Genomic DNA, 25,906 nt, shown 5'->3' on the forward strand with positions numbered 1-25,906 from the left:
AGGGGGGGGTTAAAATGTTCAAGCTTACCTTCGCAAATACTGTTTTAACATAAATGGGTAAATCTCCGTGAGGGCTGCCATACCCTCCTACTATACTGAAGCCTAAGCCATCTGGTCCTCGGTCTAGTGTAATAGATTTACACTGAGGAGGTCTACAGTAAAGGGAAGAAAGAAAAAAGAGGTTTTCGATTTTTAAAATAAAATCTTAAGTTATGGATTATCTGACATCCCCCTAGAACCACCATAAATCTCCGTGCCACTGACAATGAGTATATATATTATGGGTATTTTGGGGATGCTTGAACTGTCCATGCATGCTGTGCTCAGTATTTTAAATTTACATAATCCAACGAAATCCTACTTAACACCCCACTTCCATTACTCATTTACAGTTCCCCTAAACTAACGTGTTCACATGTTCTCATTGTACACATGCACATTCTTTTCCCAGGTTATTTAAAGGAAGAAGGCTACAGCACAGAGGTCTACCGCGGAGTAAGTCACAAATATCAGGACTCCCAAGCTCAGAGAATGCATTACTAGCAATGTAAAGCCTGCATCAAATCATTTAAAAATTCTCATATGTTCCTCTCTTCCCCTCTCCTTAGGATCTAACTCTTTTGTACTCAAGTGTTGGGGAACTGTGAATTTTTTAACCAAAAGGATGATTTAGTAAATGAGTTGGCAATATTGGAATTTCAAAAGGATAGGTTTGATCTGTTCCATGTCACACAGGGTAGTGACATCAAGACTAAAATGTCCCCCAAAAAACTCAGAGCCCAAACCATGGGAAGGGTAGTGGCACGCTATCTGTCTCTACTTGATAGATGAAATCCATGCCATAATTATTTAGCAGTTTAGAAACACTTGGTTTTCGTATCTCATACCTCGTCTCCTGTTTCTTCATCTTTATCTGAGTGGTAGGGACACAGAAACCACAATATATGCACTCACCCTAAATCATCCTGAAATATACTGCTTGACGTCAGCCCAGTGAAAGAAAGACTAGAACTGGCCGGCTCCTGCTGATGACCTGTGACCACACTCACGTCTCCTCCAGCAGCCACCTGTGCACGGGAGAAACAGAAAAACACATGTTCGTGTGGCTAGGGAGACATCAGTAATTTTCCTTCAAAAATAGCATTTGGATTAAAACATGTGCTTTATTATCCACTTAATTATTTCTGTTAACCTGATATACAACCAAAGAGAAATTTCACAAGGTCCAGAGGCCTCTTCAACTGATAGGAAAAATCTTTTAGTAATTCAATTCTACAAAGTTCTTTGATGTTTTTCAAACATGGTGTCATATTTAATTATTTTTTAAAGAACTTCAGAATACACAGCCACTCATACCACTTAACATTCTAGCAATTAATCATTTACGCTAAGAGCTTATATTTTTTCCCCTTTAGATATAAAGTATGAAACAATAAATGCATTGGGATAAAATGTTTCATACATATGTTCCTGGAACTCTGAATGTAATCATTTATGGTCACGGGAAATAGTCAATAAAATAATACCAGGAGATTTAAGCACTTTTACTGCTTTAGTGCTTAAAGCTCCTGTGTCCTCAAGCCACCCATATTGTGAAGAGTGCTTGGATATGACTCTTACCTGCATTTCAATGGAGCCAGGGGCATTTTTCAGTAAGTTAACTGCCTGGGTGTGAGTCATCCCCTCAGTGGAAGTGCCACAGATAGTGACAATCCGGTCCCCAACCTGCAAGGGAGACAAGAAATCAGCCATCTGCTGAAGCAGCTAGGACAGTGGGACCCTGAGACCTGAACAATCATGTCCTTCCCCACCCGGCACATCGTGCACACACTGCTCTCAGCAACTGAAACACAACCAAGAAAACCAATCATTTCAAGAAGGAGCCACGATAAAAAGAAGCTGTCCATGATGACTGAATTCCGTAGCCTCCGGGGGAAGGCGGAAAATCACTCTTCCCTTCTCTTCATGTCTCCTGGGTAAGATACTGCTTCTTATTAAAGAATAAAATACCCGATCTCATTTAGCAACCAGCGTTTCCTCGGACGTTATTATTACACATGTTAGCTGTGACGCTGTCAGCTGTGACTCGAGGCCAAGTCTGGCCCACGGCTTGTTTTTGTTGACAAAGTTTGGATGGAAGACAGCCCTGCTTATTCACTGCTTTCACAGGGCAGGGCTGAGTCGTCGCCACAGAGACCTGCTTGTCCCACAAAGACCTAAGTATTCACCATCTGTCCCGCACAGAAAAGTTTCCTGCTACGTGCTACAATCCATTTTTAAGCGCCAGTCAGTCACAAGTTCAGGTATCAAAAGAGATTGAGCCATTTCTAGTTTGGGGACTACACTAAGAGGTGGTTATGTTTTGAGACCCTTTGTGACGCATGAGGCCACACAGATTTTACTTCATTGAGACTTGAACGGAATATTCACACGATCCCAGAACTGCACGGTTAGCATAGACAGGGCTCTATCTTAGCGTAATCCCTCAGCTTTGATTTTGTATAGTTTGACCACGTTTGTCAACGTAAGTCATATTTATATTAAGCTTTTGCAAAATGGATGATCGATTGCAACATAAATGATAGTTTTCAATTTAATGATGTTAAATTGGCATTTGAGCCAATGACACACGTAAGGAGAAAATTTCGTCTCATACTGGTGTTCTGGAACGTTTTAATTTCTTTCACAGAGTTGCAGACAAGTAAAAAATACTAAGAAACTACAGTAGACCTTCCCCCTTCACCATTTCATTTACTTGTCAATTTGCATACAACAGCAAATTCTCCTCTCCATTTTCTTCACTTTTACTCAAAGCAAGCCCTGTGGTGCTCAGATTAGTGGATTTAAAAGCAGATACAGACATTTAAAACTGGCTACAACAAGTGGCAAGATTCACAGGGTTTATAAAAACTGCTGGATTTGCGAGGGCTGCCAGGGTTATTAGTAGAACTTACTCTGAGTTTCTGGGTCTGAGCTGCAACTCCATTTGGGTGCATCATTGCAATAAATATAGGAACATCCCCAAGCGGGCTGCCCACTCCTCCAGCAATGCTGATTCCCAGTGAGTCAGTAGGCCCCTGCCATGCAAAAGATTAAAATACTTCAGTCGGTGTGGTATTTTAAATTGATGTTTGGTTTCTTTGGCCCCATGTTCTACAGTTAACTCAGGTCTTCGAGGTGTGAGGAAAATGAAGCCCAAGAAAACCGCATTACTTCATTTGACACAGGTCCTTAGTGTGACTTAGGAAAATAAGCATCTGTGCAGGAAATAAAAGAAATCAAAACACATTAAATAAAAATCATGCTGTAGGGAGTGATGAAAAGCGGGTACACTGATGAAGTGAAAGACCCCAATTTTGGAATCAGAGAGATGTGTATTCAAAGCCAGGAAGCCACATTTACAAATGTTGGGACCTGACCAAGTTCAGCCCTCTTAATGAGTCACTAGGCCTTCACTGACAAAACAGAGATGAGAGGGGGCGTCACAGAGGGCTGCAGTAGGTGTTACACGTGACGGCGATAGCGTGACGCTCGGCAGACAGCAAAGGCTCAATAACCTGTCAGCTTTTATGTTCTCTTGTGTGCACGGCTGTCAAGGGAGTCGGTCTCACGAGAATAAGGAGTGTCTGCGGAAGGCAGAGGCTTGCTTCTCAGTGAGAAGTGAGAGGTAGGGCAACACTTTGTGTGGGGTTGGGTGGATGCCATTTTTGGTAATTTAGGATACGCCAACAATGATTTTTCATACGAGGTCCTGTGACCAGGAAATTCAGTAAAGACTACTGTGGTATTACCACTGTATACAACAATAATTTTTCTGATGGTTTGGTAAAATCATGAGAGAGCTGACAGGAAAATACACATGGAGATGCCTTTGAGGTCAACAGAGTTTATGCTGTTTTCTCTTCCCCAAGTTACCTTTTTTATTTCAACTGTTCTTAATCCCTGTATTTCAGATGCCACTGTAAAGTGAAAAAAATATGGTTATTAAAATATTTTTTTGTTCAATTAAATTTTAGTCAGTGCCTGAAGCTGGAATAGGACTCAATGAGATACACTAGTTTTGGGGGGTTTTTTTTGAAAGAGGGTGCTCAAAGTTGCCAGTACACACGATTAAATCTGTCTCAGGTAGGGAATCTTTATTTTTCCAGTTGGAAAAACATGCACACCATCCCATTTCTTCCTTCTTATTCTAATCATTGATTATATAACTGCATAATCCACTTTGAATGAGTCAAGGGCAGAACAGTCTTTGGATAGAAAGACACATGTGCACAGCTGAGAAAAATAAAGTCACGGACACATTAAAAGGAATTCATGGACTTAAGTGGCTAAATTTCTAGAATATTAGTCACATTGCAAACAGAGATTGCCATATGGTTAGTTCTTCAATTTGAACAACTTTCAACCAATGCTCCAAGCCAAAAAACCCTCTGCATCATGATTTCATGTAATTAAAACACAGGAGGATCACACTAATTTTCTCAATCAAAATTTTTGCAGTCTTCATGGAAAAAGAAGGCTTCACTTAATGGCATCTTCTGAATTACTGGTGTTAGATTAAACAGAAAAAGGAAATAAAAATCAAGCACACCAGTCTGCTTAGTAAGAACGAATTACAGAATCCTGATTCTAATGTTTAGTATATCTTACAGAAGAAACAACAAATGGAAAAACTGCCAAACAACAAAGAGGCAGCTTCATATTGTTCAGAATTCTTGCTGATACACATTTTGCACCCATAGTAGGATATGAAATGATGTGGGGAAAGACAGCTCAGAGGTAAACTGAGACAGGGGAATCAATCAGTGTTGGTTACCAAAATTCAAACCAGTAAATCATGCTGAAAATACCAAACCAATCTTACATGCATTCTTCTTCAAGCTACTTTCCAGGGACTCGGAGGTACTGGATCCAGAAAGTGGAAAAGTGAATGATGACAGGCTGCCTTCACTCATCTACAAATACACAACCATTGTTTTAGAAAGTCTTGAAGTAATAATATCCCCTAAATACCAGTTATTTCAGAATTCAATTCTTTTAATGCACCTAGAGAGAAATATCTGTGAAGCAACAGTTAAGCAACAGAGGCATTTGATAACTGGAAATCTAATGATTTTTTTTTCTTTTTATGGAATGATTTGGCTAGTGACATAAATTAAAGCTAAAAGAATGGATGAGACTGATTCCAACCAACTTAATTTTAGTGGATTTTCATAGTTTGATTCAAGCTAAACTTAAACGGATGCTGTGTATAGACTGGGGCTTATGAATAAACTGTAAAATTAGGGCCAGTCAACAGGAAATGAATGGTAGTCTTGAAGGGGTGAGGAAGGGGTCTCTAAGGGCAGCCTGCTGAAGACACAAGTGAGGAGAGGGGCGTGTCAGCAACCCTGAACAGACATGGTGGTGAGGTTCATACACAGTGGTGAGAAGCTTCTACAGTTCACCTTACACAGGGTTTTCTCAGTTGAATACTGATACATGTTTGTTATAAAATACTTTAAAAATGTATCATCTTGGTAGGCTTTATATATATTAATTGGTTAACTTGTGCAATTATGGAAAAAGGAAAGAACAGTTGAAATGAAGTTCCTGAGAATGACTTGCAAACCACTCAAGAGCTCCACCTCGTTCACCTGTCCACGCTCACCCGCTGCTCTTTGCCTGCTCTGCCGACCTGCCAGAGGCCTGGGCTGCGTGCGGATCACCGGCAGGGCCACCCCGGAGTTGCTCTGGCTTGCGGATGCCTCACCCTGACGAACCCCACAGCTACCCACCTGGCTGCTTTGAGAAGGCCTCCGCTCTGAATGGAATGGACCGGCTTTGATTCTTCCAACTTCCAAGGTCACTGTGCCTAGGGAACACTACAGGAGTGGTTGTTTTAGGAAAATGTTTAAGTAAGATGCTATAATCATCTTCAGGAGTACACATATACTCTTTAGGATTTGGTTTTTGAAAGGCATCCTCCTTTTGGATTTCCATAGTCAAGGATACCTCCAGTCCTTTGTGGGAAGAGGCTTTTCTAAAACATAAAAAAGAGTAACAACAAGCTGCAGCAGCAGCCAGCATCTGCCTCGTGACCTCATGGTTTACATGGAGACTGTGCCGAGGAAAAGAGAAACTGAGAATCGAGCAACGGTCTCATGAAACATGGTTTAGATAGGCCCAATGTACTAAATAACTCAGGCCTTAAAAAACAAAACAGAGGGGCGCCTGGGTGGCTGAGTCGTTAAGCGTCTGCCTTCGGCTCAGGGCGTGATCCCGGCGTTCTGGGATCGAGTCCCATGTCAGGCTCCTCCACTGGGAGCCTGCTTCTTCCTCTCCCACTCCCCCTGCTTGTGTTCCCTCTCTCACTGGCTGTCTCTCTCTCTCTCTCTCTGTCAAATAAATAAAATCTTAAAAAAAATAAATATAAAAATAAATATAAAAATAAAAAATAAAAAACAAAACAGAAACAATAAGACAACCATGACCACAACAACTGGGCAAACTCACTATTGCCTCCTGACCAGACCTATTACACAATACTGCAATAAGCCATATTGCTATCAACATAGGAATTGAAGACAACTTCCCTGTGACCTTTGATGCAAAAAATACTATATCGTCTAAGGTGAGAGCACAATGAGGTATTTTGAGATCCTGGGTTTTTGGAGTTAGACATACAGGTGTAAATCCTACTACGTGATTTACTAGCTGTGGGGCCTTAATGGATGTTCACCTTGAAAAGCCTTTTATTTGACATTTAATAATAGAAAATGCACAGTATAACAAAGAGCTATTATAGATTTATTATTTAGAAATATATCACCAAAATATGGCATCTTACTTGGAAATGTTGTCTTATTTGAGATAGCATTTTAAATAAAGAGGATTCGGTGCTTCTTTGACCGCGGTAGCCCACTTAGTGCCCCCTCCTTCTTCCGTCCTATTGCACAGAGTCCTTGCTGCATGTGCCTTTACCTTTAGCAAAGCAGCCACAGCCTCCTGGGTGGCGTTACGGACGTCTTCTCCATTCACCGTTAATATCTGGTCTCCCTGCACCAGTCTTCCATCAGCATCGGCAATCCCTCCTTTGACGATGTCTGACACAAATACTCCGGTATCATTTCTGTAAACATAATTTGGAATTTCACCTCTTTCCTGAGAAGTTTCTCTAATCTGCTTCCTCAAATAAAGTCACTGTCCCCTTTTCCTCTGCTGCCACAGCTCCCTTTGTTGCAAGAGCATATTTAATTCTTAATGACCAAATTGTGAGTTTTTTGAGGTCAGGAACCATGTCTTATTGAACTTTGTTCCCCAGAACTTAATGTATTCCCTGGCACACAGAAGGTGCTCAAGAAATACAAAACAGGGGTACCTGGGTGGCTCAGTCAGTTAAGCATCTGCCTTCAGCTCAGGTCATGATCCCAGGGTCCTGGGATCAAGTCCCACATCCGGCTCCCTGCTAAGTGGGGAGCCTACTTCTCCCTCTGCCCTTCATTCCACTCATGCTCTTGTGCTCTCTCCCTCTCTCTCAAATAAATAAAATCTTTATTTAAAAAAAATACCAGTTTTTTTGTCTAATATCCTTAAGATCCCCCAAAATACTAACTTAAAAAGTTCAGAAGTGAAGTCTTTTGATGCTCCGTTACTGAGTGGGCTGACAACAGCTATGCACAGAACATTAGCAGCTGATGAAGATTCAACTACTGCTAATATTCTTTAAAAGAAATGAAACGCAATCATTTCCGAAAGATCATGAGGTTTGTCCTCTTCAGTTGTACCTTTTCCCAACAATACTTAATCCCAGGCCTTTCCCTGGCTTCTTTTGTAGCTCGACGGTGAGGGTGTCATACACATCTTCCTCTTTGTACGGGGCCTCATCTCTGTAGAGCGTCAGGCGCACTCTTTGTGGTGTCTGTCTCAGGACATTGATTGCTTCATCATGTGTGGCCTTTCTCAAGTCAATTCCATTCACCTGCACGGAAATGGGACACTGTGAGGAGCCAGGTGAGTCAAATAAAGAAAGAGCAATGAGGAAGTGAAAGAAACAGAGAAAGAAACAGAGACCGCTCTCCCCAGAGCAGTTGATCTCTGTTAATTATAAAGGTATTCTGTACCTCTAAAATCTGGTCTCCAGCCCAGAGTCTTCCATCTTTACAAGCTGCTCCTTCTTCATAAACTTCGTGGATAATAATGGCACCCTAAGGGCCCAAACAAAACATACCCAAGCTCTAGCCTGTCTCACCAGGACTGGTGAGCAGAGATGAAGTCAAAACACACTGTACTTTTAAAGACAATGCGAAGGGTTATCTACTCACTGGATCCATAGGGAGTCATATCAAAATTCAAAGAAAAGTGTAATGCAATTTTAGCTACAAGGCTCAAAGAAGTTTACATATCTTTGTAATGACAGGGACGTTTAGAGAAAAAAATTATGAAACATGTAAATCATACATACGTATATATAATAGGTATACATCACCTTTCCTATCTGCAAATATAGATACACATCACTTTTCCTAGCCACAGATGCAATAATTACATTTTAAAAGACTTTTGACATTTAGAAAATTTTGTCTATGATTATCCAGTTTTTCAGACTCCTCTCAATATGGGCCCAACCCAAACATATCCAGTCAGTAAAAAGGCAATTAAAATGTGGCAAAGACCAGAAAACTAATAGAAATATTTTGAACCTAAAGGTCACAATCACAAGTGTAACTATCTTATTGAGTCAATATTCACTTACTCAAAATAAAAGTCCCAGTACCCAATTTTTGGTATTTGCTCTACGAATTAAAATAACAACGAACGATGCATTTTTCTAAGCCTTTATGTTTCATTTAATAAAATGGATAGAACGCTCCCCGACAGAGATCTCTCAGGGGTCCCTGGAGGGGCTGCCTGCATGTCTGAATCGTCTTAGGGAGTGTCCTCACCAGCAGAGTGTCCGACCCTCCAACAATGCTCAGGCCCAGTCCTGTTCGCCCTTTGGAAATCTCAATTGTTGTTTCGCAGCCTGGGATAATGGGGCAGGTTGCAGGATCAGAAGCAAAGATCGCTGGTGTTGATGACCTGCTTGTGCCTGAAAATAAATTTAAGATGAAATGAAATACAAATACAAATTGATCAGACGGCATATATAACAAACTCACCCCCCTGGTTGTCTGTGGGGGATGGAGGAGAAAAAGAGCCCAAGACTTCAGATTTACCTTCATCTTTTAGTTATACTTTAAAAATATCAAACAAAATGATTAAATCATCATTAACTTAGGGTGGTGGGTACAAAGTTACTTTTTGCACTACGGTGTATTTTCTAAATCGCTAGGGATGATATGTATAAAGGAACAAGAGCAGAGAGTTGAACTGGACCTCCAGTTTCATGCTGATACTCTACACTTCACTAGAGCCAAAAAAACTTCTTATGAAATTATGATTTGTACAACTCAGAACTGAGGTATGTGGTGGTCATCTAAAAACACATTCTGGGAAGACCACAAAACACAAAGCACATCAGCACATCAGTAATTCTGCTCATGATGCCAGCATTTCAGGGCTTTTTATGTTTTGGTTTTCCTTTTCTTATCTTAGAGCATCTCTTCTCATGTAATCAAATCTGTGCACATATGCAACTGGATTTAATAGCTGAGTTTATAAAACATCAAGGGAGACTCACATGCAGTTTCTTTCTTTGCATGTCTCCCTTCATGTTTTATAAACTCAGATATTAAATCCTGGTGTGTATGTGCTCAGGACTGAAGAGAAGAGAACAGATTATGAGAGAACAAGGAGAGTATAATTTCACACGTTGTTTTATGATAGTCTTCATATCATGTTTTGTGATATACCAAAGAGCATACAGCACACGTCATGTTTTGAAAAAGCTGAGACACTTGGTAGAGTAGCTTTAGGCAAGAGGCTCTCTTTTTAGGAAATCAGAGACAGACTAATTCTTGCTCCTGAAATGGTAAGAGCAGGTGTAAGATATTTTCTTTTATGTTACATTTTCATTTAGCATTTCACATTTTTATAGAAAATGCTATTTTGGGACGAACACAAAATCGAAAAAGGAGACAACTTTCTTAAAACCTTCTAACATTTCAGTGAATTACCCAGTCTTTCTAAATAAAGGATTACTTTCATCAGATATGTATTACTTTAAGACTTTTTTGTCTAACTATATTACATATGTTTTAAACTGCTGTTTCCTTAAAAACCTGTCAAAAGAACTTAATGTTTCAGTTTGGAGGCCAAGAGATTTTCTTCTCCCATCGTAGAAAAAGCCTATGTGTTTAAGTACTTTTTTCAAAGCTTGAAAGTTACTGTCTTATTAAACACTAGTGTAATTTTTGTCAAAAAGTAACTTAAAGGAATAATTTGCCTCACTTTGCTCGGCTGATATTTTAATGATAAATGCAAGTCTCATCAACATACAACCATTTCATCTATTTTGACAGGATCTATTACACCTAAGTGACAGAACTCAGATCAATTACGCTTACCATAGCAATGACTACTATTTCTAAGAGTTTCTTGTAATGCCAGGAACTGTTGATTCCACCCGTAAAATGGCATCACTGTACCCATTTTACAGATTAGAATACTAAGGCTTTAGAGAAGTGAAATTACTTGCTTAATATGAAAAAGGAATATTCAACATGATATTATGCTTCACTAGTCAAATACCCGGAATCACAGGTACCTTCAGCAAAAGACCTTGGAGAGCAAAGAGTACTACTCCGCTGAGGCTCCGAGTGGGTGGGTGGGCCAACAGCTGGCTAATTTGCAGCACAAAGATCCCCTGCCTAACAGTCCAGTGATCTTTCTTCAGGAGCCCCTCTCTTTATACCATCTTTTCACCAAAATGTTCCCTGATGATGGCCTTCAAACAGTGAGTTACATACAGGCAGGCTCCCAAGGAGGGACCTGCTGCTGGAGAGTTTGAGTGTGTCACAGGCAGGAATCACAAGAGACTGGCCCTTACTTGGGATGGACTCTGGTTCCGGGGAGCCGGAAGACGGGGCCGTCGGAGACAAGGAGCTGCTCTTCTGTTCTCCACTGGCCGTACCAGCCGCTGAAGCCACAGCCTGGGGGTCATGATTCTCAGCACGAATGCTAAGTTTCACTGTTGTCTTTGCTGTTTTCAAAAGGCTAATAAACTGGCAGGGTGTTGATGTGGCAGGGAAACACAATTCAAAAGCAGATTAGTAGACTTATACCAGTAAGTCACTGTTACAGTTGGAATCCTTTTCCTTGTCAGAACTTGAGGGGTCAAGAAAAAACGGTTGTCGTTTCTTTCTAGTTTCTCAGTTGCCTGATATTGATTAAGGCCAAAGTTAATGTCTATTGTAAGTCTAGTTGTGACCATGTTCTTCTTTATATAAGTATAGGGTTTTCAATTTTTGACATTTTTAATTAATCTCATCTGTTTCTCTGGATCCCTACAAACTTAGAAGATATATGGGGTATTTTTCCCACTTCCTGATTCTACTAGGATTTTAAACAGCTTCCACAGACACTTTTAATAAAATGGCAACACTCATGTTAAAAGCAGGGTAAGGAAAACTATGCAACAGAAGAGTCAAGCCTAATGGTAAGTTAGAACATAGACATATGGATTAAAGGGTTCAACCTACACAATTATTAAAGCTGAATTAAAAAAAAATGGTTTAAGCTTCTTGCTGGCCAATGTAGAAATAAAAACATTTGCACACCAAATCTCAAGAGAAACACAGCTTTTTTCTTGCACTTATCTATGAAATGCCTCAAGTGAGATGACTAGTAAGTATTTTGAGGACAAGAAAACTCACAAATAACTGTTTAACCCCAATGAAACTAATGCATTTAATGACTGAGTCTGATTATAAAACAACAAAGTGGATATTTATTGGAGCAAATATTCATAAAAATTCCTTTGGTCTTAACACTAAGTTGACCTTTGTTCAGAAGTTGCAAGTTTTTCTAAGGGAAAATGGAAATGATATTTATCAGAAATGCCCACTGAACATTGGATTTTCTAGACAATAGAAAATACCTTAATATCATTTGACTGGGAAGTAGAAAACAGAAATTGAAGAGCTTCCAAACAATCTCTTCTATTCCTTAATGATATCTGTCTAATATCACGTCTAGTATTGATAGCTACATGGTTCCAATTCCCTATGACACACACACACACACACACACACACACACACACACACACACATGCTGGCCATGCCCACATAGTTATTTGCTTCCTTTGGGAAACATACCTTTTCAACAGGATAGCCAACAACGACTTCATCATCTATAGCCAAAATCTGATCTCCAACTTTGAGCCGTCCATCCTAAATGGAAACACGTTAAGATTCGGGATGACTTTATAGAAGTAATTCCCTTCTCCACCACTTTATGACAGCAAGAAAGCCTCACCTTGGCTGCCACCCCGTGCTCGGTTAGACTCTTTATGATGACTCCACTGAGTGTATCTTCCTCACTGATGGCAATGCCCAAACCCCCTTGATCCTAGAGAAACAGTAACAACTTAGAAAATTTATCCAAAGGAAAATGGCCATAGGTTATATGGCCAAAGGTTATATGGCCATAGGCCAAAGGTTATATGGCCATAACTTCTGAACACTATCTTCTACCCAAGGGCTAAAAAATGGATTAAAACTATTCTAAAGTTCATTAACAGAAATCTCATCTTAAGCAAACTTTCAAACTTTTTAATGGAAATAAATTCTCTTCTATCAAATATTCAAATGTATTCATTCCTCCCATATAGTGTATTTACCATATATATCCAGTTACACATCTCTAGTAACTTTAGCAAAATATCCAGAGAACAAAATGCATTCAATAACTCAATGAATGTACAACATTTGCCAATGTAGTATTGTGAACTGGCTGACGGAATAAGTCATTTCAAACCAAATCAAAGCATCCTGCTTCCTCTTTCTGGCCTACAGCTAAGCAATAACAACCTCAAATGGCCCCTTCATCTCGCCCTTCTTTTAAGCAGACAGACTACAATTACTTCTGCATGCTCTGTCCTTTCTGGGGCTGAATACCCAGCGTTGTTTCCCCAGACACTGGTGTTTTGATCTGGTGCAGAGTGAAAACACTCTTAACGCTGAGGCCAAAGACATGCACTGAAAACCTGCCAAGCCTAGAGAGCCATACATATTTTGTCTATATTTTCCACATTTTCTTTTATCAAGACCAAATGTTCAATAGTATTGGCTTTTGTGTTTCTTTAATGTTTACATTAATGAAATTAAAATAGGGTTTTGAGTATTTTCATTCTGGTCAGAGCTAGCAACCATTTTCGTTACAGTTTCTACTCAGGGAAATGGAAAGCAAAAGAGAGAAAAAGGAAATTTTGCCATGATTTCTATGAAATGTATACATGAGAGACACGCTTGCCATCGGGCATTTAGGATCATGACTATGACAAGGTAAGGCTGCACCATCGTTTTACAGATTATCAACATTGTGGCTTTTCTGAGGTAGATTATTCATGTTTGATGATTTTCAGACTGTCATTGTGCACCTCTCTCTACCCCGATCTCTTTCCAGAGAATCAGTCACATGTGTAAGGCAGAGAAAACTGCACTTTTAGGGTGAGCAGAGCCTGGTTCTCATTTACTTCCTATCTAGCTGTACGAATTTGGATACACCATATAAAATGTCTAAATCTCAATTTTCTTATCTAAAAAAGGAGTAATAATGCAGCTGACCCTTGAACAATGTGGGGGTTCAGGTGTGGATCCTCCTCTGCACAGTTGAAAATCCATGCACAACTTCCAACTCCTCAAAAACTGAACTATGTATAGCCTTGTTGACTGAAAGTGTTATCGATAACAAACAGCTGAGTAACACGTTTTGTATGTTATATAGATTATCTACAGTATTCTTCGAATGAAGCTAGAGAAAAGAAAATGTAAAGAAAATCATAAGGAAGAGAAAATACATTTGCAGTCCTATACTGTATTTATCAAAAATCCCCACATAGAAGTGCACCCATGCAGTTCAAACCATGCTGTTCTTCCCCAACCATGAGACTGCTGTGGGGATCAGGTGTAGTAAGAAAGGGATTGGAAACCTGATGTACTATATACAGTGTTGTTATTACACATGCATTCCTTCTACTTACTACCCTACACGATATAATCAAATATACTTCAGATACATTTTGCAAACTTGCCAGGATTTTGACACCCTGAATCCTGATCTAGTTGGTAAAAGAATCAGGTTTAATGAATAGGAAGGTGAATGTGCTACCAAAAAGACAAAATCCCAGTGCCAACGCCAAATATGTCTAATGTAGCTAAACACTCTATTTGGGATTTTCTATACCAATGGTCTTTCCTATTACCATAAAGAAATATTTGTTTCAATAAGTAACACTATTATTGCCTATTCACTTATCTGTAGTCAGGACAGTACTTCAGGGGTCCAGAGGGCATTTGCTAGTTGTTTACTTAACACCGTTATCATCTTATTCCTTCATGCAAGCTCACAGATTTTTGTCAGAATATCCAGCCCCCTCCCCCTGCTGCCTCGAACAACAGACAGGAGCATGCTCTCGCTCTTGCTCATTCTCTCTTTGTCTATGTTTTGGGTGGTGATTTTATTTATTATTATTATTTTTTAAAGATTTTATTTATTTATTTGACAGAGATAGAGACAGCCAGCAAGAGAGGGAACACAAGCAGGGGGAGTGGGAGAGGAAGAAGCAGGCTCATAGCGGAGGAGCCTGATGTGGGGCTCGATCCCAGAATGCCGGGATCATGCCCTGAGCCGAAGGCAGACGCTTAACCACTGTGCCACCCAGGCGCCCCTTGGGTGATGATTTTAAAATATGCTCACAGACTCAGAGAGGAAATGGGGCTTCCTATCAGTAGTCATTCAAGTCAACCATCCTGGATGTGGACCTTCTGGCCCCAGTCAAGCCGTGCCATGACTGCAGCCCTAGCTGGCAGCTGGGCAAACTGTACAAGACACTGACCAGACCATCCAGCTGAATGGCTCCCAAAGCCCTGACCCACAGAAACAGAGATCATAAATGTCTGTTGGTTTAATATTCTACATTTTGTGGTGATTTGTTATGTAACAGTGGATAAATATCTCCAAGGATGGAGTTTGAATGACTCAATATTACAGTTCTATTCCCATGGCCACAATCCCTAGCTCAGAAGTAAGCACGTGAACAGAGCTGGCTCAATTAGCATGGACTTCAGGACTTCTACCCAGAATTATGGGACAGCCGCTTTCCCACTGGGCCCTGACCGCATGACCTCAACTATGGCTGGCAGCCATTCTAAAACAGAGGAAGACCAGCCTTGGGATACAGCTGACCACTAATGGTGGGAGAGGAAAAGAACTGGCTCTTGATGACACTACTGAGCCACAGATCAAGTATCCCAGAACATCACTGGCCAGTAACCTGAGCCCATAAATCCCCTTCTCTGACTAAGCTTATAGGAGGAAGTTCTTTTGCTATCAGCAACAGGCAGGGTCCTAAAAGGAGCAATAAGCTACACATCTGCATATATAATATGCCCCAACCCCACTTAAATACTACAGAAATAAACACATATATACACATCTACAGACGATCTACTGATATCAGAAGAGTAGGATGAAATATGAGTAAGGGTAATCGGGTGTGAGTGCAGTTTCCCAGCTGACTGCCTAGCTCCCCGCTTCACTGCTGCCACAGGACATATAGTCCATAACAAAAAAAGGTCCGAGAAACACTGTTCTGAGCCTGTTGTTAAAACACCACCATATAGAGAAGGTGAAACAAATTAAGGAAACTTATCTATGGAGTTGTATCATTCAATAGCTAGAAAAGAGTGAAAAGAATTAAAAGTGGGATGAAGCTAAACCACCATTATTATCAGGAGAGCTATTCTGAAGTTGGAAGATTCCCCAAAAATTCAGAAGAGAACTTCTTAATGCTATTTGAGGACTTTCACCCTATAAAACTGTATGGACATGAACCGTATCTCTGAAAATTGCGTAAGGTTGCTTTGATGTACAGGTACTTTCCTAGATAAAATGTGCTTAAAAACAAATCTTTAATCAAAAATACTTTGATAAATTGAATTAGCACTTCAGTCAGTCACTAAGGGTTCAGATTAGACACGTTATAAACTTTCTGTTTATAATTTTATTTTCCCACTTAAAAAAGGGGATTAAAAAGAAAAAAGATAATCAGGGCATCTGGGTAGCTCAGTCAGTTAAGCGTCTGACTCTTGATTTCAGCTCAGGTCATGATCTCAGGGTCATGAGATGGAGCCTGCATTGGGCTCCACACTGGGCGTGGAGCCTACTTAAGATTCTCTCTCTCCCTCTGCCTCTGCCCCACTCTACCCCACCCCCCACACCAGTCATGTGCTCTCTCTCTCCTTAAAAAAACAAAACAAAAACAAAAACAAAAAAAGATAATCGACCTGTCCAGAAAGTTTCTAAGGAGTCAGAACAGAACTAGAAATGATCTGTTACTACAATTTCTGTTTTGAAACTGTTACGAAAACTATTCTCTCCTTCCTGACTCTCCTGCACTTGGCATCTTCCCCTTGTGCACACACAGCATGTAAGCCTTCATCCACTCTTCCCTCCTGCATACTTAGTACGAACTATGCTACCCCATACTATATGAGATAATGGGAGAAAAAATATAACAGTTTCTTCTTTTTCAACATGTTTGCAATACAGATGTATAGAAAATTCACCCACATGAATGTGTATCACAAGAGACATGTTTAAGCCAGGCACTGTTAAATGACAAACAAATGAAGATGTTACTAGTAAGCATTATATAGGCCAAAATTTTGCAGGAATATTTCAAAATAAGCAGACATGAGATTAAGCTAGATCTTAAGTTATACAGGATTTAGATAATCTAAAAGAAAGCAGAAGGGCACCCCAAGGTGTATAAGCAAAGGCAAGGAGGGATGAATTCTCAAAATAAGTCGCCATGGGCTCTTGATACAAGTCAGTTTGAATGAAGTAGAAGATTCTTTTAAGAATCATATAGGTGTTTTGGAAAGGTAAATGGGCCCCAGTTGAAAGCTGAAACAAAGGAATGGAAAATGGGACTTGTAGGTGTAAGACCAGAGCTTAAGTACCAACTCTACCATTTTGAGTTATGAGAACTGTTATAAGTGGGGAAAATAAAAACGATCTCACAGGGTGGCTGAGAAGTAAACAACATAATGCACAAGAGACTTCATCATTAAATTTTTTCAAATAATCATAATTTTTAAAAATACAGGGCAGTATAAATGACAATGAATTGCAGATAAGGTATGAATGTTAGCAGGCTGGTTAATTCTCCCTCCTTTGCTTTCTTGAATTTTGTTTGCAGAGTCGACTAATAATGGTATTCAGAGTGGACAGGCTTAGAGAGTATGCTGTGTCTTTTAACTTGTCACTTTTACTCAGGGCTTCCTCAAAGGATGTTTTTAAGCACACTTTCTGTGGAGCATTCAGAACCTCATGGTTAAAATATTAAGGAAAATAATGGCTTGAACAGTGTGAGGTGTAGGCCGCTTTTAGGCAAACAGGCTTGAGCGATGGAATGCAGAAAGTGCCCGCAGCGACCCCCTGACTGAATACAGACAGGACACCCGCCTCAAAATATTCACAGGCCCAAACTGACCAATGGGTTACTTACAACCAGGCACAGCTACCAAAAAATGGAAAATTCCATACCTCTGAGCCTACCCTCTTACCTTCCCCCTTTAAAACAGCTCCCACGCACAACCTGGTGGCAGCCAGCCTCTCCTCTGCAGCCCTGCCCACCACTCCCTTGAGTGTATTCAATAAACTTCTACCTCCTTTGCTCTGCCTCAGAGGTCTCTGTCTTTCGCCTCCTGCGTCACTGGCTTCTGCAGGATTATCGGCCCACACTTGGGAGAGATACCACACTTAGTGCTTTATACAGATTCTTTCATTCGATCCTTACAAAAGTATTTCTTTTGTAAAGGTTTTATTATTTCCTTATCCTACAGACAAGGAAACTAAGGCCCAGAAAAGTTAAGTGGCTTCAAAAGCCCACACTTGAAGTCAAAGTTGATTGCTTCTAAGGTCAACTGATTTTAAAAGATTCTTGAATACTCCCCCTCATTCACTTTGGCTTTCATCAATAAATACATTTCAGTTACCTGAGTTTTAAGATTTGTTTGAAATCTACACATAAATGGAAGCTTTCTGTGGGCAATAAAATCTGAAGTTTCTTCAAGTTCTTGGATTTCCCCCGCAGCAACTACTTCAGAAAGGGTAGTGCACTTAAGAGATACCTGCTGAATAAGTCGGCAGGAGGCTAAAGACAGACCAGCTCCTACACTGCTGTAGAATGAAGGGAGCTTGCTCATTAGCTTTAAGGATCCCAACAATAACCCTGATACAGGCAGCCCCATTTACAGAAGAGGAGTGGGGACCAATGAGATGAGGTTTCCAAGTGTTTTATCAGAGATAACTCAGAAGGGCCTCTGACAGACAAAGTGGGCCTCAGCGCTCCCCCCCCCCCCACCGCTGAATGCCAGGCCAAGGGAATTGAATTTATCTGTTTGAGAATGGAGGTCCTTGAAAACAGTCTGAATAGGGGATTAAGATGATTAAACATCTACAGAACACCTTAATCAGGTAGCCTAAGGCAGGAGGAGACAGCATGGCAGAAAGCTGCTGTCGGGAAGCAGTTAGGCATCTCTGCCAGCTTATTCTTTCTTAATAATTGTAACAATGAAAGAAAACCAGGCAGTATTTATATGTGAGTGCAAGGTACTGGCCTCTTCACACAATATATATTTAATTCTCACTATAACTGCATGAGTACTACTATTATCTCCACTTGGTAGTGGGGACATTGTCCAGTTTAGGAACCCTGTCCCAGGTCCCAACCAGCAGCTTGTAAGAGGCAAAGGAGACCTAGAAGGTTTGGCTTTAAGTCTACAATCTCAACCACTACAGTGTTTTGCTCGTACTGCATCTGTTTAACAGGGTCATTCCCCCAACATTTCCTGGGCACTTGTTATATTCTAGGATGTTCTAAACTCTAGGTAAATAAATTAGGCCAATACCATGAAAGGATACGTGTTAAAAAAAATGATCTTATTTTGGGCTTTTCTAAAGATAAGCATAAACCTATATTTTTTTTAAAAAAAAATTTATTATAATGAATCCAGCATACATATAAATGCTTCATAATTCACAAATTGTAGGGAAATGACTGCACTGTTAAATACTATAAATTCTGATACTTCGGGATTTAGGAGGAAAAGGAAACAATCTGAAATCTACAGGGGAAAAAGGAAGGTATCTTCTCTCTTAAATGGCAACAGAGTGAGGGATCCTGAACTGAAATGTATGAACTTCTTGGTAGAAAAGGCAAAAGGCCTTAATGACTTCTGTTCTTTTCCTTCTCGCTACAACACAAATTGTGCATAATAATGACTTCTTTTAAATATACTGTATGTAAGACTGGGACCATCCATTTTGCACACGTTTATTGTAAAAACAAAACCAAATCAATAGAATCACAGTCTTTTCCCCCCTAAATGCTTAACAAAGTCTGACTGTGTGCCAGGCTTTATGCCAACTACTTACAAATGACTCATTTAATCTTTACGATTAGGTCAAAGGTAATATTATCATCTCCAATTTACTGGTGAGAAAACTGAGGCAAAAGAAGATCACATAATGTGTCAAGTATGTACCTGGCAAAGCAAGGCTTGAACCCAGATTCTGGAGCCAAGGCTCGTAAGCACCATGGTGCACTGTCTTAAGCTGGAAAGTGGCCTGTGGATGACTTCTCTTCTTTCTGCCTGCAGTAAATATCCCCCTGCTCCATGCCCATCCCCTGGCTTGCCTTCCTCCTCTCGCTGAACACTTTGCTGCTCCCTGCGAATATTCTTCTTCACCCAGACCCGCCCCTGCCTGCATTCCAGCCTGAGCCTGCAGCACCTGAAAGCATTTGTAAATTTCTGTTCAGCAAACCACCTTTATAAAGTGGTCATTCGAAACTAAGGTTCAGATCTTTTCAAAAGTAAATACTTCACTGATGCTGATCAGTGAAACTTCTAGCTATTCGAACTTTCAGTTTTATGAAGGATAAAGAGTATAATTTCTTTTTTTAATTTTCTCCATAGCAGGCCCTTGGTATACGTATCAAAGAAGAGACTGCTAGATGTCCCATCTTGGGATAATCATAAAGACAGGAAAAGCTTAGTCCCTGCTAAAGTATCAATTAACACTGTAATTCTCAAACGTGTTTGTGCATTGGAATCACCTAGAAGGCTTATAAAAACGCAAACTGTGGGTCCACCCCCAGAGTTTCTCACTCAATAGGTCTGGGTGGGCCCAAATATCTGCATTTCTAACAAGATCCCAGGTGATGCTGATGCTGCTGGTCCAAAGACCACACCTCTGAGAACAAGCGAATTAGTTCACTGGTGTAAAAATTCCAATTCAAAGCAGATTTACCTTGGGAAGCTCCAGATGTTGCACATTTTTAAATGAACAGAGGTCCACAGCTGCATCGGAAGTAGTATCACTCCTCTCAGCCTGACAGAGGGTAAATAGACCAAATAGACAACTGAGTGTTTTTGTATTTTTGTTTGCTTAATAAGGACCACTTTAATAAAAATTATTTCATGTGTTATAATTATTAACATTTCATGATATTTATGAACACTAAACTCTCATCAAAATACTAATAAGGTATGATCAGACAAAAAATTTTTTAGAGCACAGAGACACAAAGTGGTTCTCAAGACAGCCTGGATTCCTTCTCTAATGAAATCTAATCGCAGCCCAGCTGCCCAACGGCGAGGCTTACTGAAACACAGGACGCTAGCAGAGGCACCATCCACTACTCTTCCCCATGTTAGTCACAAGGGAATTCAGGAGCTATTGGATGTTTTACCTGAGAATTATTAAAATATTCCGTTTTCTTAAGGGCTACGTATGTGGTACCATTCGTATGAATAAAAATTTTCTCTTTTATAATCTTGAAAAAACACTTGACTCAGTTCACCGTTATGAATGATTTCTCAGCTCATCAGAAGGAGTGACATTCCTGTTATACACTCCTTTAGGGGAGAGTGTTTCTGTTTCCACACCTTCTCGCACTGTAATCATCACGGCTCCTCTCATTTTAATCTGTTCATTCTCTATGCCTCCTTTTGTTCATCCTTAACAAATATCTGAAGCTTTGGCACATCGAAACTCCCACCAAAACACTCTAAATTCTGTTACCCTCTAGCTGCTGCCTTCTCTTTCTTTTTATCCATCATTTGCTTTCTCAAAAAACACCAGTAATCCGCTAGCTGCCAAGTCCAATGGACTCTATTCATCTCCTTACTTGACCTCTCCTCAGCATTCAAGGTTGTAGAATATACCCTTCTTGAAATGTGCCCTCCTTAGCTGCTATGCAAGTACCTGCCTGGTCCCTCCTCGTTACCTCCGTCCACTCTTTGTTAGGCTTCCTCCTTGCTGTTATCAAAGAATTTTGACCTTGGCCCTCTTCTTCTAAGTATTCTCTGTACAGAAAAGCCTCAATTCCCATGGCCAACAAATGACAAATAGGCATCCTGGGAATTCATTTCTAAACTCTAGACCAAATGTCCCAATGTACATCTCTACCAGGCTTTTCAACAGGTACTTCACCCTAAAGCTGCCTCAAACAGAATGTTTTCTATTTTTACAAATATCTGCTTTTTAATTTTTTCTTTTTTGGTAAAAGTCAGCCATCCACCAAGTCACCATGTCAGCCATCTGGAAGCTGTCTACATCTTGTCTGTTTCATTCACCAGCCTATTCCCAGCCCAAAAAGCAGTACCTGGTACAAGGCAGATACTCAATAAATACTTGCTGGGTAAATAGATTCTCAACCACTTGCCGTTCCTCACTGAGTACATTTAGTTAGGGATAAGGTAACGGTAAGTTGGATCCTAAACTTCTGAAACTTCTGACTTAACCTTTTCTTTACTTTTTTCTTTCTCTCTCTCTCCTCCCTCTCCCCCTCCCTCCTTCCTTCCTCCCCTCCTTCCCTCCCTTCTTTCCTCCCTCCCTCCCTTCCTTCTTCTTTTTTCTTTATTTGCATTAGTTCAGGCCCTCTTTATCTTTCCCCTGAACTATTCTGCTAATTTTCTTACTCCTTCTACCTTAACTTCTCTTCCCTGAAGCCTCTGATTTTTCTCTGCACTATTTCCAGAGAAGTGTTTAAAAATACAGTTCTTACTCTTTGAGTTCCCTAAGGCCTCAAAGACAAAGTCTCCATCACGATTCCCATGATCTGACCCTATCTCCTCTTTCTCAGTGACCGTTTCCTCACCAGCTCCCCATTCCCTGCCTCCCCCACTATTCAGTGATGCCCTAGGATTTTCATTCCCTGTATTTGCCAGAGCTTACATACCATTCCTTAGTCCATGCCCTCTGCTTGGAATGTTTCTGCCCCCCCCCCCATGTCTTCTACTTCCAACACATACTTCACATGTCACCTCACCTAGGGAGTCATTGTCACTATCTCTACAGAAGAAGACTTGACAACTTTTTCTATCTTCATTATTCCCCATGTAGACTCTTCATGGAAGTGGTGTGCTTATTTACATGAGTGTTTCTTGTACTAGGCCCCTTGGGGGCCAAGACCATGAGTCATTTATCTTTAACATTCCTGTAGGGACCTATAATTATTTGCTGAATTAATACATGGAATATCAATCTAATCTTCCCAGAGAAACAAACACAAGATACATACCTCCTTATTTCGAGAATTCTCTGAGGTAGAAGGCACAGGGTCTACTGTATTGCCAGGACATACAGCCATCTGACTCACCGCATCTTTATTCCTAAAAGTAAAAGTACTGACCCATCATAGCATAATGATTCATATTATTTTCATTCTTTCACTTGAAGACTCAGAAGGATTATTAGAGAAAATTCTGCAACCCCAAATATCTGGGACTATAACACACATACATTTAGAAATGTTTTATTTTTATTTAAAAGAACTCTGAATTGAAAGACTAACAGAAAGTATTTAGTAAACCAGAAAAAGAAAATGCTTACCTGATAAAAATTATTTTTACTTTAGAAGGAGCACATTTAATAATTGAAGAAGCATTCTGATGACTTCTTCCATATAAAATTTGACCATTGATCTGTGAGAAACAAATAGCATTAACTGAGCTTGAAATAATTTTGCTAATTCTTTTTCATCCTATCTAATGAAAAGGTCATTTTTTTTCTTTCTTTAAAATATTATATGTATTTTCCTTCCCAGAACATGAACCTGACTTTGATAGTAAATAACGACAAGCCCATGTTCAAAGCCAACATTAAAATGATGTGCAGGTGGTCTGATTTCCACAGATGACAGAGGCACCACTTGGACTGACTGTAGAAAAGAAGAGAGTAAACTTCCTGGCAGGCACTGGGCTTCCAGAGTGTTCTGTACAAAGCAAAGGCTCTCCTGGAGGCACTAATGACCTGCACAGATCATCCTGGGAAGTCCCCTGTGGTCATCGGTCTTAGTTAATCTCAAAACTCTGGCCCTAGGACTAGGCCACGGGAAGGAACACCACAGGCAGATTTGGAATTTGGGAAGCAGAAAGTGCCGAAGCAGAACAGTACCTACTGGAAACTTCCAGTCATCTAGTCATTTAGCCATTGCTGACTGAGCCTTCCCAGCCAATGGAGACACAAGAGTGAGAGGAAGAGTATCAAGGCATGTGAATCCTAGCCTCCAGAAGGCAAGGACAAACAAAACAAGCAAATGCAATTCTAAACACTCTAAAGTGTGGCCCAGAAATTTATTCTGTTTGGACGGCTGAGTTACTGTTTTCGTTATTTAGCCTTAACCTTGACCCCACTGCACCCCGCCCCCATCACTTCTACCATTAGGAATTCAACTTCCAGAATGTCCAGTGGGTCAATCTCATTACTGAGGAGTGATTGGTCATTTGGCTTTTCAAAAATTCCTATAAAAATGCAGCACACAAAAAAATGTTTTTGAAGTGTGATCTTTATTACTGTCTTGGGGCAAAAATTGTTTCTGGTGCTACCCAGTCACAACCTTTTAATGGAAGTTAATGGGAACACGGACTCTACTTAGCAGAGATTTGGTTTACAGCCAAATTTGCTGCAGTGCATCTATTTTATTAGGCAAGCAATAGTTTTCTCAGTCACCATATGAGGCCCTGGTGGATTTTCTGGAAACTGATGATTTCAGTGCACCAATTCAGCAGGAGTAAATTCAGCATCTTCCACAAGAACTTACCTCTAGAAGCTCATCTGCAATCTGCAGTCGACCATCTTTCCCAGCTGCTCCATTTGGATCAATCCCCACTACAAAGACACTCATCCTGGATCGGTCTTTGTTCCCAGCAAGACTTAGACCCAAACCACTACGACCTTTCTCCAGTTCAATCATATGTAGCTCTCCTGTTAGGGTTCCATAACGCTCTCTGATATTTTCTACAAACAACAACAACAACATTATAGGTATGAAGTTAACTTATAGCCAACGTTTTACTATGGAAGGTTATTTAGCTTCAAAAAGGGCATTACTTGGACCAAAATGTAAATCCTTGGCAGTTAAGAAAAGCTAAATAATCTGGCCACCTAAGTGTCAAGATGGGTTTCCGGGAGTACCCAATCTCTGAGGAATTTCTTTGCATGCAGAGTGGAGGGTCTGACTGATCAGTTCCCCTGGGTGATTCACATTAACAAACTCTCAAAAGACTCTGATTAAAACGTAGTGCCACTTTATCATTTGCAGAGAAGAACAGAACATTCGGAGGATTTACCTTCACTGGTCAGTGGAACATTTTCTCCCATAGGAAAATTGGCATGTGTTCACATCATGTTGGGCAGCTGCTTGGTACATAGATCCAGAATAAAGGGAATGCAGTTTGTAATTGCACAGAGCCATCAGGCCGGGACAAATCAATGTACCTGTCTCTGCTTTAGACACATGCCCTAATTAGATGAGACCATTCATCTCTCCCATCCCACATGTTCAAAAGGTAGAATTTATTCTTGATTCTGAGAGGACAAGGCTACATGCAGGTGCCCTAGGCCACAGGAGCCAACACTAATTTCCAGCCCTGTGAGGGGGCCATCCTGAAGGTCCAGCCCAGCTGGGCCCAGTCAACTACAACACCATGACACAATAATAAACTATTCCCTTACGGCATCAAGTTTTGGGGGTGGCTTGCGACATGACATTCTGTCTCATGTTTTCCTCGGAGTACATTCTGGCCACCTCAATAGATTAGCTGTATACTCATTTTATTGAAAATTGACTTAGAAAAGCACAAACTTTACAAATCATCTCTTAGAAATGTTACTATGCAGCTGATGTCTTGTATTCCATATTGATTCTTAACTGCATTAACTTTATGAACTGTCATTTCCTGATTCCCTCTAGAATCTAGCAGCACAACTTTCACACCCTGTACACTTCCTAAAAGCATATACCACGGCTTTCTTAAAGGAAATAATTATGCTTTTGAAGTGAAACCTTTAAAGCACTGATACATTGGTAACTTTTCACTAAATTTTTTAATATTTCCTTATAAAAAGGCTTATTTCATTAGAAAAAAAGAGACACCCCAAATGATCCTAATAACAGCTGCCTTTGAATGCTTCCTGTGCATCAGATACTGTGGTTAGCACTCCTCAGACATTTCAAATTTAATGTTAGCAACCCCAGGTAAGGACTGCATTTTTAAAAGAAAGGTAGCCCATAGGCAAAGCCTTAGAAACAGTTATACAATGTGCCAAATGCCCCAAGTTTTCATCTCAACAATTATTCCATGTTACCACCCTAGTATAGAAAATGCCAGAGTTCAAGGCAAAATATCAACAGCAATCAGATTTTACAATGAGGAATCTGAGGTCTGCAGAGGGGCAATGATTTGTTC

At 40.3% G+C, this 25,906-nt stretch overlaps 1 protein-coding gene across 21 annotated transcripts in view; it reads right to left on the reverse strand.

Moving 5' to 3' along the window:
- The window catches only part of MPDZ (multiple PDZ domain crumbs cell polarity complex component), a 168,726-nt gene that overhangs the window by 4,248 nt on the left and 138,572 nt on the right, over positions 1-25,906 (reverse strand). For 18 of the 21 annotated variants that reach the window (XM_048222973.2, XM_048222968.2, XM_048222978.2 and 15 more), the window contains 18 exons: positions 24,259-24,455; positions 23,049-23,140; positions 22,738-22,828; positions 20,463-20,543; positions 12,399-12,491; positions 12,239-12,313; positions 10,970-11,144; positions 8,925-9,070; positions 8,103-8,186; positions 7,767-7,960; positions 6,964-7,111; positions 5,778-5,864; positions 4,865-4,955; positions 3,916-3,959; positions 2,955-3,077; positions 1,621-1,725; positions 955-1,067; positions 29-152 (listed from right to left, as the gene is read on the reverse strand). In XM_048222973.2, the coding sequence (XP_048078930.2) occupies positions 29-152; positions 955-1,067; positions 1,621-1,725; positions 2,955-3,077; positions 3,916-3,959; positions 4,865-4,955; positions 5,778-5,864; positions 6,964-7,111; positions 7,767-7,960; positions 8,103-8,186; positions 8,925-9,070; positions 10,970-11,144; positions 12,239-12,313; positions 12,399-12,491; positions 20,463-20,543; positions 22,738-22,828; positions 23,049-23,140; positions 24,259-24,455 (2,063 nt within the window). The remainder of the gene's footprint in view (positions 1-28; positions 153-954; positions 1,068-1,620; positions 1,726-2,954; positions 3,078-3,915; positions 3,960-4,864; positions 4,956-5,777; positions 5,865-6,963; positions 7,112-7,766; positions 7,961-8,102; positions 8,187-8,924; positions 9,071-10,969; positions 11,145-12,238; positions 12,314-12,398; positions 12,492-20,462; positions 20,544-22,737; positions 22,829-23,048; positions 23,141-24,258; positions 24,456-25,906) is intronic. The other 3 variants (XM_048222975.2, XM_048222969.2, XM_048222981.2) reach the window with 1 other exon arrangement.

The sequence above is a fragment of the Ursus arctos genome, unplaced genomic scaffold (genome assembly GCF_023065955.2).
Source record: "Ursus arctos isolate Adak ecotype North America unplaced genomic scaffold, UrsArc2.0 scaffold_18, whole genome shotgun sequence".
In the NCBI taxonomy this organism is placed as follows: domain Eukaryota; kingdom Metazoa; phylum Chordata; class Mammalia; order Carnivora; family Ursidae; genus Ursus; species Ursus arctos.